The sequence below is a fragment of the Saccostrea cucullata genome, unplaced genomic scaffold (genome assembly GCF_032062105.1).
Source record: "Saccostrea cucullata isolate Sc308-1 unplaced genomic scaffold, CSIRO_AGI_Scuc_v1 ctg820, whole genome shotgun sequence".
NCBI classification, from domain to species: Eukaryota; Metazoa; Mollusca; class Bivalvia; order Ostreida; family Ostreidae; genus Saccostrea; species Saccostrea cuccullata.
The window spans coordinates 71,799-85,317 of NW_026919509.1; the positions used below are offsets into that span (position 1 = coordinate 71,799).

Here is a 13,519-nt window from a genome sequence, read left to right on the forward strand (position 1 = left end):
ACAAAATAGGAATATTCATTATAGTCTATAAGCATTCAAGGTCTTATACGTGTAAGACCCAACTTCTGAACCATGCTCTTTCTACTATTCTTTACAACACTCACCTATTAAAAAAAGCAACATTTTTATAATAAATTAAGTACACACAAGCATTAAAAAGCCCAACAACAAAGAATTTCAACCTACATATGCAAAAATGTCTTCACAAATCTTAGAATCAATTTTCACTCTGACATTTTTGTGAAAGAATAAATGTGACAATAAATCCTTGTGCATTTCAAAACAGCAAAATAAAGTGTAAAGTGTGAAGGCAGATTCAGTAAACTTTACCCATAAATAATCAAACATTAATTTTCATATTCAAACAAGTAAACTTTTAAATTTTGTTCATACAAGGAATTACTAGAAATACAAAGATAAAATTTATTAACTTGGCTTGAATGGCTCACCAATAATGCTGATATTCTATTTTAAAATGTGTTTTGCATGTAAATGGTACAATTATAAACAATAATGATCAAAACAAATTTTAACAAAACTTGAGATCCTGTCAATATTTCCTGTGACCTTGAACTTTTCTGCAACAATATTTGCGCAATATTTCAAAGTAACATGCTAAAACTAAAATTACATCCAGTTAATGCCATAGGACTATTTGACAGATGGTTATCACTGAGAATGCTACTTTCTTTCTCAAGTATAATGTTTTCCAAGTCTGAGATTAACAAAACTGACAGTTTTCAAAAATAAAAATCAGAAATATCTTTCACAATTCTATTAATGCATATATTGATTAATTATTTAAGGAATCACTGTCTAGTTAGTATAGTATGCCAGGGACATTAACAAAAGTGGGAAACATGGGATAATTTGCATAACGGGCGAAGCCCGTTATGCATAAATTATCCCATGTTTCCCACTATTGTTGATGTCCCTGGCATACTATACTAACTAGACAGTGATTCCTTATATTTCCATTTCCTTGTAAAATAAAATTGTAGATTTAGACTTTAAAAATGCAGACATATATTTAAATTACACGAGGATTCCCATCCCAATTTTAATACCGGTAGTCTTCGCCCACTGATGTCAAACACAACGGCAGCTGCACGAGATTTTCATGCATATTTGGCCTCCTTAGCATTAGACTCAGAGACAGATGAGCACGAGATTTGCATGCATTTTAGGCCTCCTTAGCTCCTGACCTATTGACCTGTTTAATTTACATTCCGGTAGAATTATCAAGAAATTAACTCCGCTAACTTTCAAAGAGTTATCACAGTGAGAAAAATTAGAAATGGAAATATTAACATTTAAATATAAGAATTAAAGTTTGCAACTGGTCATACAAGTAAATGCAGAACTATATATTCTTGGTTCAAAATACAATTAACAACATAATAAGTTTATACACGTAATTGTACATACTGGAATGTGCATTAAAAACAATGTATATAAAGCATATAAGTACTGAAAATAAATTTAAAATTGTATGTAGAAAGTCACAAAATAACCTCTGTTGTGAAAATCAACAAGTATATATTTTTTCTTTAAATATTACAACTGGTTGTCATTCAATCATCAATAATTATAGGACGGAAATATAAATGTAAAATTTGAAGAAAAAAAAAACACAAAGAAAACTATTAAAAAAAAATATAATCTATACATAAATAAGGTTGGAAGGAATGGATTTCAGTTAAATAAACAGTTGATATTAATTATGTACAGATGTAAATTAATTGGTTCTAGGAACCAAAAATATTTTTTTACCGCATAAAGAAAAGGATTTCAACAATTGGACACTTCACAAATAGATAAAGAAAGATGTAAATAACAGTCCTTCAAACAACATTCCCTAAATCTTGGCCAGAATTAATTTTTTGGGTAAATATTGAAATGTCCAGATGATGGCTTTAATAAACAACTCTTGGAGCTTCCTCTGTGAATATGGAATTAACATGCTGATGTTTTTTTAAATGCTTTTAAGTCCATCGAGGGCATACGACGACACAGACAAAATGAGGCATCAAGCATTGGCACCATAATACTGTTTATTATTAGAACATTAACCTCTCTCATCTCCATATTCTGCATGTGTTATCTTTACTTCCTACAAAAAAGCAAATAAGCTCAATAATTTATATTTTGCCATAAAAAGCATGTAAACTAGAACAAAAACAATTTTTAATATGGATCAGAGAAACAAAACACAATAACTGAAATTATATAAATGCCAAAAAATTTAATTCTAAATAATCAAAACATAACATACATGTACCAAAACTAATCCAACATAATTCTTCAAAACATATATAATTTATCATTATTTACTTCCCATCAGCTTTACATTAAAGGGATTAGAAACATTTTTGAAAATTAATATTATAAATAAATAGCAAAGTTGATAGTGTAACTGTATTTCTTTACCAGTAATGATGGTGTTTCCCTCGTAGTTAAATGCACAGCTGAAGATTTCGTCTGTGTGCCCCTCCAGGATCTGTTTACATCTCCCCGTTTCTGGGTCCCAGAGTCGTGCCGTCTTATCCGAACTGGCTGTCAACACTGAGGTTCCTTGGGGGTTAAATGTTATCTGTAAAAAGGAGAATATAATCAATCCAAATACCCAAATTTTGAATTGATTCTCTATATGCTTCTTTTTGCTGATACTTAGTTTAAAATAATTTACACTGCAAGAGGGAGATTGAAATACATTTCACCTGATTCCTAACACCAATAATTTCACTCTGAATAACACCATGGGACAAAACTTGCACTTCAAATTGAAGCATAAAATTATTTTCATATGTCGTAACAATTTCAAAAACTTCCACGTGCTCACCTTAGAGATTTCCCCTTCATGGCCCTCAAACTTTGAGATGAGATTGTGGGAGACAGCGTTGTAGCACCGGGCAGTCCCATCAGCTGATGCTGTCAGTAACATCTGACCCGTGTAGTCAAAGGCCACGTCTAACACCTCATCGTCATGACCTCTCAGGGTACCTATACATCGGCCTGTGTAGGAAGAAAGAATCAGGGATTTATAATTATTGTTATCCAATCTCTCTGTACTTCAACAGCTTGACGGTATCCCAATTGTAAATGCATAAAAACAATATAATCATAGTTCTTGATTACACACATAACCAAATGCAGTCCTTTAAATTCAATTTTTATCGGTTGAATATACAATCAAACTTCAAGTTATCTCAAACCTGATGGGACTGAGATAAAACTTCGAGATATCCGAGGATTCGAGATATCAAAGGTTAAATACTTAAAGAATATGTGGTTGGGACTTCCAAATCACGTCGACATATCCATGGTATTCGAGATATTGGAGTTCGAGATACCAAAGTTCAATTGTATATTTATTTTGAGATTGACCAACCTGAAGGTGGATCCCAGATTTTACAGGTTTTGTCCATGGAGCCTGTGGCAATAAGTGAGCAATCCCAGTTAAACTGTGCACTACTGATCTCCGCTTTGTGTCCTATTAGTGAATGTATCCTCCTACAAAAATAAAACTCGGTGATAATTCCAACCACTGTCTAGTGCAAGATTTTGTTTTTTTCTTGCATTTATTTGCAGACTTTTGAAGGATGCAGTTAGACTTTTGACCTCACTTACATACAAGAGGCCCAAGGGCCACAGCGCTCACCTGAGCACGTCGGCTAGGAAAAAGCACATATCAGATCAGAACTGAAAGTTTACTGAGGTGATGGTGGTGGTGGTGGGGGGGGGGGGCTTGAATTTTAACCCCCCACGGGTTCATGATTTGAACTAGAATCTACACTACCTTAGGTTGATTCCATATAAATATCACTAATCATGGCTTTGAAGTACTTGAAAAGAAGATTTTAAATATATTGGTTTCCTAATATATTCCTATGTAAAACTTGGGTCGGCCATTTTGGCCCCATCCTAGCCCCAGGAGTCATGATTGGAACAAACCTGAATCTTCACTACCTGAGGATAATTTCACATGAGTTTTATCTTTCCTGTCTTAATGGTTCTTGAGAAGAAGATTTTTAAAGATTTTTCCTATATCTTCCTATGTAAAACTTGGGTTGGCCATTTTGGCCCCGCCCTAGCCCCGGGGGTCATGATTTTAACAAATTTGAATCTACACTACCTCAGGATGATTCCACATGAGTTTCATCTTTCTTGGCCCAGTTGTTCTTGAAAAGAAGATTTTTTTAAAGATTTTTCCTATATATTCCTTTGTAAAACTTGGGTCGGCCATTTTGGCCCCACCCTTGCCCTGGGGGTCATGATTTGAACAAACTTGAATCTACACTACTTCAGGATGATTCCACATGATTTTCATTTTTCCTAGCCCAGTGGTTCTTGAGAAGAAGATTTTTAAAGATTTTTCCTATATATTCCTATGTAAAACTTGGGTCGGCCATTTTGGCCCCACCCTTGCCCCGGGGGTCATGATTTGAACAAACTTGAATCTACACTACCTCAGGATGATTCCACATGATTTTCATTTTTCCTAGCCCAGTGGTTCTTGAGAAGAAGATTTTTAAAGAATTTTCCTATATATTCCTATGTAAAACTTGGGTCGGCCATTTTGGCCCCACCCTTGCTCCGGGGGTTATGATTTGAACAAACTTGAATCTACACTACCTGAAGATGCTTCCACATGAGTTTCATTTTTCCTGGCCCAGCGGTTCTGGAGAAGAAGATTTTTTAAAAATGCCATTAATTTTTAACAAATTCATGATTATCTCCCCTTGGAAAAGGGCGTGGCCCTTCATTTGAACAAACTTTAATCCCCTTTACCCAAGGATACTTTGTGCCAAGTTTGGTTGAAATTGGCCCAGTGGTTCTTGAGAAGAAGATGAAAATGTGAAAAGTTTACGACGACGACGACAACAACAACGACAACAACGACAACAACGACGACGACGACAGACAACGGACAGATTGTGATCAGAAAAGCTCACTTGAGCCTTTGGCTCAGGTGAGCTAAAAATCAGATGACATATGCAGAACTTTGATTGGCATATATTAAGAGTGGAATTACATTATTTTCACTTACTAAAAACTGAAATCATGAACTATTTCTGTAAATTTTATATTATTAAGTCTATTACAATGTACTTACTTTCCTGAGTTGATGTCCCACACGGAAACTGTGTGATCAAAGGACCCCGTTATAAGCTGAGTACCAGTGGAGTTAAAAGAAAGGGAGATAATCTCAGCAGAATGACCCTGAAATTAAATGATATACCTCATGAAGAGTCTACTTCGACACTGTTTATGCATAGTTCTTGACAGTTTGTTTCATGGATTTTTCTGTTTTTCCAATTTTCTAGGTCATAAATTAATCAAAGCTGTATGATAGTCAGTTGTGGTCTCTCTATTTAGAAATCTGATGTGCTAGGTCTGTTGAGCAATTGAAAATCTGGTAAACATGTAATTGTGACACATTAATAGTACTTAATACAAAAACACATCTGTGAAATAAGCAAAAACTCAGACAGAAATAAGACAGATAATCTATTTCATGTTTGTGACAAATTCAGAATAACTCAACAGTGTCATACAATTTTACTGACCTGTGGCTAAAATTTTAAAATAAAATAGAGAATTAAATGTACCAAAATCAGAACTTAACATATCATCTATAATGCCCTTCATATATCAGGATGTAAATTTACAGAACACAACACTTACAGAAAGAGAGACGAGTTCCTGTCCCGTTTGGACGTCCCATAATTTGGCCGTGGTGTCCATACTTCCAGTGGCCACTACAGAACTCTGGGGGTTAAAACTCAGACACACCTACAAAGTTACAGTGGTGCTTAAATCACACAAGAGACATAACATAAATGACATACCGTAATTTTCGGATAACAGGTCGATGGGGTATATAGGTCGAATGGCTCATTTTTCAGCCTTAATTTTTGAAAAATCCTAAGATAGGACGAACTTACTATATAGGACGAGGCTTTATTTCCCTTTTCTAAAGATTCTTACGCAGATACAACGTATCAGAACAGGTAAACCTCTAAAATTACCGGGGCAATTCCGTGACATGAACGTATCAAGAAAACAAACAGGTATTTTAATGAGTACAGCATTTAAATAAAGTTTTTAAAAAAATGTAGTTAAAACTTATTTGATTTGTGTTATTACTTATTTTTCTCCAACTTGCCTGTTCAATGCCTCCGTAGTTTCATACTGTTGTTTAACCAGAGGCAAAAATAACACGTAAATACGTTTTTATTTTACAGCTATAATTCGGGAAATACCCGAGATCAAAGAATAATAATTCTGATTTCAGAACAACTTGGACACATTCTTAATATATTTTATTCAGACATTATTTACCGGTGGACGACAATTGCTTCGATGTCCGCCATTTTCATTTTTGTTCTTCAGGGATTTGCTAAAACCCGCAACGACCATTGAATGTATATATAAAGCAACGGTAAAGAATTGAAATAATATTACCACGCTGCAAGTTTAATTTATAAATTTAATTGAGAGTACCGGTACATTCACAATTTGACAGTCATTATGAATTTCATGGCTTTGTTTGTTCAATGATGTGTAACACTAATACCCTACAACGGCACGTGGATTTGCTAATCATGCCCTGCGGGTATTAAACCAAAACAGGTGTTGAAACCTTTGCGTGTACACACAGTGTAAATCCTTTTATCTGTCAGATAATTAAAATTCTTTAGAAGCCAATCTTTGTATAGCGGTAATGACTATCGGTTTATTTGGTAATTGACTGGCAACAATTTATTTCACTCATTTTACATTAAAATAAATATAAGACTGTCACAATAAAAAAAAATAATACTATTTCAATTTATCAATCTACTAATAAATGGTAAAACACTACACTTCTGATCTTGAAAAAATTTCCGTATTTTAAATTTTGATACGGTTGCGGTTTTACTTTTAGTAAACGGTAGCGACTTCCTAACTTCACAAGATGGCTACCGCATGATGGCAATGGATAACACGTTGATGAATTATTTACTTGATGAAGCACAGTTTTTTCCTTTGTCATCAACGGATATTTAATGGAATTTATTTTGTAAGAAAGCTATAGAATAAATATTTTATTGTTTACCTAGGTATTAATTTTTCTGCGTAAAATAATGAAAAAAGTTATGAAAGTGGCACAGATTTGCTTTGAAATTTAGGTAAATTTTATTGATTTTTGGGCATTTTTCGTAAACTTTGGCCTTAGAAAGGTCGAATTCGTATATTGGGCGACCCCAGCGGTTCTGAGAAAAAAAGTATCGACCTATTACCCGAAAATTACGGTAATATAAGGACATAACAATTCAAATATATCAGGTTATCATAAGGTGTAATCTATAATGATCAGTTATCTAAAGAATTCACCTTAAATATTTAATCTGTCTTCTGAAGCTTTGAATATGTTGTAAAGAAAGGCCTTTTAACTGACAATTTTTATAATTACATGTATTTGGAAATTTTCTTGATCAGATTTACTTACAATTTCTGCTGAATGCCCTCTAAATGTGTGATAACATTTCCCCGTTTCTGAACTCCACAGTTTACAAGTTTTGTCAAAGGAACCTGTGGCTATCTTGTCTCTAAAATAATATATATATATTAATACAATTACTTTCAATATACTTTAGGACTAACACTTAATAAAACGACAGAAAAAAAAAAAGAAGAAAGAAAACATTAAGCACTCCCATCAACTCAAGACTAAGTGAAAATTTTCATTTATTGTTTTGATACTTTCTACTTTTGAAATTTCAATTTCTCTTCTTCATTCATGGTGGGGGGGGGCTTGAATTTTAACCCCCTAGGGGATTATGATTTGAACGAACTAGAATCTACATTACCTGAGGATGATTCCATATAAATATTACTAATCATGGCTTTGAAGTACCTGAAAAGAAGATTTTAAAAGGTTTCCCTATATACTTTGGTCGGCCATTTTGGCCCCACCCTACCCCAGGGGTCATGACTTGAACAAACTTGAATCTACACTACCTGAGGATAATTTCACATGAGTTTCATCTCTCCTGTCTCAATGGTTCTTGAGAAGAAGATTTTTAAAGATTTTTCAAATATATTCTTATGCAAAACTTTGATCGGCCATTTCGGCCCCACCCTACCCCCGGGGGTCATGATTTGAACAAACTTGAATCTACACTACATGAGGATGATTCCACCTGAGTTTAATCTTTCCTGGCCCAGTGGTTCTTGAGAAGAAGATTTTTAAAGATTTTTCCTATATATTTCTATGTAAAACTTTGATCAGTCATTTTGGCCCCACCCTACCCCAGGGGGTCATGATTTGAAAAACTTGAATATACACTACCTGAAGATGATTCCACATGAGTTTCAATTTTCCTGGCCCAGTGGTTCTTGAGAAGAAGATTTTTAAAGTTTTTTTCTATATACTCCTATGTAAAACTTTGATCGGCCATTTTGGCCCCACCCTACCCCCGGGGGTCATGATTTGAACAAACTTAAATCTATACTACCTGAGGATGAATCCACATGAGTTTCATCTTTCCTGGCCCAGTGGTTCTTGAGAAGAAGATTTTTAAAGATTTTTACTATATATTCCTATGTAAAACTTTGATTGGCCATTTTGGCCCCATCCTACCCCCGAGGGTCATGATTTGAACAAATTTGAATCTATACTACCTGAGGATGATTCCACATGGGTTTCATCTTTCCTGGCCCAGTGGTTCTTGAGAAGAAGATTTTTAAAGTTTTTTTCTATATACTCCTATGTAAAACTTTGATCGGCCATTTTGGCCCCACCCTACCCCCGGGGGTCATGATTTGAACAAACTTAAATCTATACTACCTGAGGATGAATCCACATGAGTTTCATCTTTCCTGGCAGTGGTTCTTGAGAAGAAGATTTTTAAAGATTTTTACTATATATTCCTATGTAAAACTTTGATCGGCCATTTTGGCCCCACCTTAGCCCCAGGGGTCATGATTTGAACAAACTTGAATCTACACTACATACCTGAGGATGATTCTGCATGGGTTTCATCTTTCCTGGCCCAGTGGTTCTTGAGAAGAAGATTTTTAAAGATTTTTTCTATATACTCCTATGTAAAACTTTGATCGGCCATTTTGGCCCCACCCTACCCCCGGGGGTCATGATTTGAACAAACTTAAATCTATACTACCTGAGGATGAATCCACATGAGTTTCATCTTTCCTGGCCCAGTGGTTCTTGAGAAGAAGATTTTTAAAGATTTTTACTATATATTCCTATGTAAAACTTTGATTGGCCATTTTGGCCCCATCCTACCCCCGAGGGTCATGATTTGAACAAATTTGAATCTATACTACCTGAGGATGATTCCACATGGGTTTCATCTTTCCTGGCCCAGTGGTTCTTGAGAAGAAGATTTTTAAAAAACGCCATTAATTTTTCTCTAATTCATAATTATCTCCCCTTGGAAAAGGACATGGCCCTTCATTTGAACAAACTTGAATCCCCTTTACCCAAGGATACTTTGTAGCAAGTTTGGTTGAAATTGGCCCAGTACTTCTTGAGAAGAAGATGAAAATGTGAAAAGTTTACAACGACAACAACTACTATGATGACGACAACAACAACGACGACAGACAATGGACAAATTTTGATCAGAAAAGCTCATTTGAGCCTTCGGCTCAGGGAGCTAAAAACAAAGTGGCTGGGTTGTCCTCTTACCCATAGGGGTTGTTGAATGCGATAGCATACACTACATTACGGTGTCCCTCCAGGGTATGTAACTCCTCCCCTGAAGCTGTGTCCCACACCTTACATGTCCTGTCATAACTCCCCGTGATAAAACTGAAAGAGAGGGGTTACACAGGAATATTATTCAATAAATCTCACTTCAAAAATTAGTCTTTGTTGAAAACAATTAATACAGTGAAAATCTGTCTAACCTGACCTACTTTGGGAGATCATACATCTTTACTGAAAATTTTACTTGCTATTTTAAAAAAAAACTTCATAAAACTTTTTTTTAAAAAATTGTTGTCATTAAGGAAATAAATGTGTTATATGACATTTTTCTTACCTGGACCCTGATTTGTTAAATGCAACATTGGTAAGTGGTAAGATATGGGCTCTAAGCACCTACAAAATAGAATTAAATATTTAATTTATTAATCATAAAATATAATATAAATGAATACTTTGCAATCATTTGTATTGGGAGTTCAATGTCTGTTAAAAATTAAAATTTTATTGGTTTGAACTCTGATGGCATGTAATTTATTTTTTGTATAACTTCCTCAAACTCACTGAACCAATGCATTAACAAAGAAATCATTTATGTGGGTCAATATTTGTTTGAAGTGATGAACCATGGAATCTGTGAACATTACCTCCCCCCCCCACCAACAATGATGATTTCAGCACCCTAGTTCAATCTGATATATTTTATGTAATTGCTAAGACATTACTCTGTATATGAACTTAAAATTCACCTTGAATAAGTAAAAGTGATGATCATCCTTTTGGGCAAGTTTTTCTTGTAATCCTGTAATATTAAAAAAAATTCAATATATAACAATGTCCCTGGATTAAAAGTACACTGCAATAACATTACAGATTACTGTCAAATAAAAACTATACATACTTTGTACCAGTTTTCTAACTTGTTCTGTTTTAGTTGCTGTAATTAATGGCTCCTTCCTGGCTATTTCATCAACCACAGCATCAACATCAGTTCTGTAAAATACACCAATTACAGTTCAATACATCAACATCAGTATACAGTTGTCAGGGTCTGACAAATCCCATTGCCCGACACCCGGGGCTAGTGAATTTTAGAGGCGGGCAAGTGAATTTTTAATAGGCACTTGCCCGTGGGCAAGTGACTTTTAAAAAAAAATCAATCAATAAATCAATTTTTAAAAATGTCATACATGTAGTTTTCTACGAAATTAAAATTATTTTGTTGTAAGAGTCATCTTCCTTTGTTTGTCACACTTCGTATGCGAACTAGTTTAATTGTGTCATCATTATGCAATTCATTACAAGTTTTACCGAAAGGTTTAAGTAATGTACTTAATTAATTGAAAGTGACAAATTGGCATTGGAGAAATGGAGAAAGTTTTGACAGTTATGATCGCGGCAGAAAACGATCCAAAGCCGATGATAAGTACATTGTCCATAACAATGTTAGTGAAAATCTCAGTACAAAAACGTCTAACATACCAGGTATGAGAAAAGAAAAGAAAAACAAATGTCCGAAACTATTATTTTAAACAAATAGCAGATATCATGACTATAGCTGAAATATGATAGCAATTTTACATCTCTATATAAGTAGAAAATTCTCGAACGGGACGTAAAACATCATACAATCAATCAACAGATTGTATGGTACATAGTACTTAAAGGCAGTGGTTTTAAATGTCACCACTATTCAAAACAACAATCCTAGGCTGCAAAATTTTTCGATTTAGAGACAAATTAATTCATTATGATGAATATAAAGTGCTGGTGGAGCAAGTAAAAACTGAAGTGGGACAAGTGAAATTTGACCATACACTTGCCCCTGGGCAAGTGCTTGAAAAATCTATTTTTCAGCCCCTGGTTGTTGACTTGGGTTGAGGGAAACAGTTGTTCTGTTAGACCAGAGTGCAAGCTGTGCCCAAGGCCATAGGCAACAGCTTGCACTCCGGTCCAACAGGGTGGACTGTTTTCCGAGACTCCTGTCAACAACTGTTTTGTTACATTCCTTTGCCGAATGATAAGATAATAAGATACTTCAGTTTAGTGCCATCGGGCAACAGTCTTTTCTAACAGTCTATTTTAACAATTCCTGGACCAACACTCGTGGAAAACAATCGAACTGTTGGACTTTTTAAAGCAAGAAATTATATAGGGACTGTTTAGTTGGGGTTTAACAATTATGACTGTTACAATGTGTTGTGTGAAATCAAATTACGATTAACTCACTCTACTTTCAGGTCCAGCAAGTCAATTGATTTGGTTTTTAAGTTTCCTCCCTGTTCATACTCCAATATGATCCCTGAAATAAAATAAATCATAATTCACATATGATGAAGGACTACAAAAAAGTTATAAGGTTTATACTTTTAATTTGGATACTGTTTTCATTATTCCGTGGCATTTTAATAACATTTTAAACATTGAATCCATAGCATATTTGAATTCCTGCAGAACTTTTTAGTAAAATTTTTTTTCTTCAAATTTATATGTCAATCAAATTACTTGGATGTTCTGAAAAATACATCCAGTGTTTGACTTTGTAACTTCTTAGGTTAAATTTCGAGAAAATTCTATAATTTGAAACTTTACAAGCTAAAAACTGTTATAATTTATGTAATCTTTAGATGCTTAGCCTGAATGTAAATGTTCAGTGAAATTAACATGAAAATCAATGGAAGAATGTCAGGAATTAATTTAATTGGAACTGCGCTGATTTTCGATGAACGGGTGAATTTATGTTATTGCAGCTGAAAGTATTAAATCTACAGACAGTCTAGAAAAATCTCATTATGAAAAAATATATATTCGGCCTAATGAATTTTGAAAAGAAACATAAAAAGTATACTGATGCAGTTCACAAGGTTCTCCTGTAGTTTGTGTCCATGAGTCAAAACAACAGAAAATATCTTTTTAAAACCCTTTAAATATGCAGCAGGAATTTATTAAAGCTAAAAACAACATAGTATGTCAAAACAACTGAAAGGACACCAATAAATGTTCGGGCATGTGCTTTTCAGCCATGATGATTCATCTTGGCGTTCATCGCGACCGAACTCGAAACTGTTTTCTGTCGCAAATACCTTGAAAATTGAATTATAAATGCCTCATTTTGGAAATTTTTTGAAATATATTTCAGTTCTTTAGAATTGTATGCTTACCAGGAGGATAGTATCGTAGAAGAAATCGCTTTAACTTCATGTTCAAGTGCTTGGTTTCTAATTGCTAAAAATACCTAATTTTGATGCATGTTGGGATACGTACGAAATCAAAGGGAAAGTACTCTTCCAAGAAATTGGAGACACGGTTGTACGAGGAATCATTCGTTTTATCTCATTCAAATAAATGATACTGAATTAAAGGGAGAAAGAGAATAATTGAAAATAAATAAATTTATTTATAAATGAATTAGTTTTTAATAAGGTTTTTAGAAGTAATGTATGATTTAGTATTTAGCTAATATATACTAGAAACTAAAATATATCATAAGGTACCGTGGCATAGTTTTGGTGGTGTCACATATTGTTATTTTATTTTTATTTAAACCGTTTACTGTCAATGTAAATTAAAAACGCTCACAGTATATTAAATGCATTTATTTCTTTGATTAGTTTCTATGAATGATATTTCATAACAAGATTTAAATGAATAAAATAAATAAAATATTAGAATTGAAATACAACTCACTATAGTTGCCTGGGTTCGTTTTACAGCTAAAAGTGCATGGATAAAACAAGTGTTTTATTATTACGAATTTAAATAATGTTTGTAGGCGAAAACATAAAAAAATTCACGGAAGAC

The 13,519-nt window shown here is 34.0% G+C and overlaps 1 protein-coding gene across 1 annotated transcript; it reads right to left on the reverse strand.

Moving 5' to 3' along the window:
• Nucleotides 1-1,684: 1,684 nt before the first annotated feature.
• Nucleotides 1,685-12,992, reverse strand: LOC134232930 (dynein assembly factor with WD repeat domains 1-like). The gene is made up of 13 exons (XM_062714931.1): nucleotides 12,880-12,992; nucleotides 11,948-12,020; nucleotides 10,620-10,711; nucleotides 10,468-10,520; nucleotides 10,056-10,114; nucleotides 9,701-9,823; nucleotides 7,496-7,595; nucleotides 5,689-5,796; nucleotides 5,117-5,223; nucleotides 3,392-3,513; nucleotides 2,843-3,015; nucleotides 2,431-2,593; nucleotides 1,685-2,113 (listed from the first exon to the last, which is right to left on the reverse strand). The coding sequence occupies exons 1-13, from the start codon at nucleotides 12,917-12,919 to the stop codon at nucleotides 2,079-2,081; spliced, it is 1,248 nt and encodes a 415-aa protein (XP_062570915.1). The 5' UTR covers nucleotides 12,920-12,992; the 3' UTR covers nucleotides 1,685-2,078.
• Between the last annotated feature and the right edge of the window lie 527 nt (nucleotides 12,993-13,519).

Coding starts and splice junctions, on each gene's coding strand:
- LOC134232930 (XM_062714931.1), bottom strand. CDS start 12,919: ATGAAGTTAAAGCGATTTCTTCTACGATACTATCCTCCTG. Junction 10,521..10,619: donor AGTTAGAAAACTGGTACAAA/GTATGTATAGTT, acceptor TTAATATTACAG/GATTACAAGAAAAACTTGCC. Junction 2,594..2,842: donor ATGAAGGGGAAATCTCTAAG/GTGAGCACGTGG, acceptor TCCTTTTTACAG/ATAACATTTAACCCCCAAGG.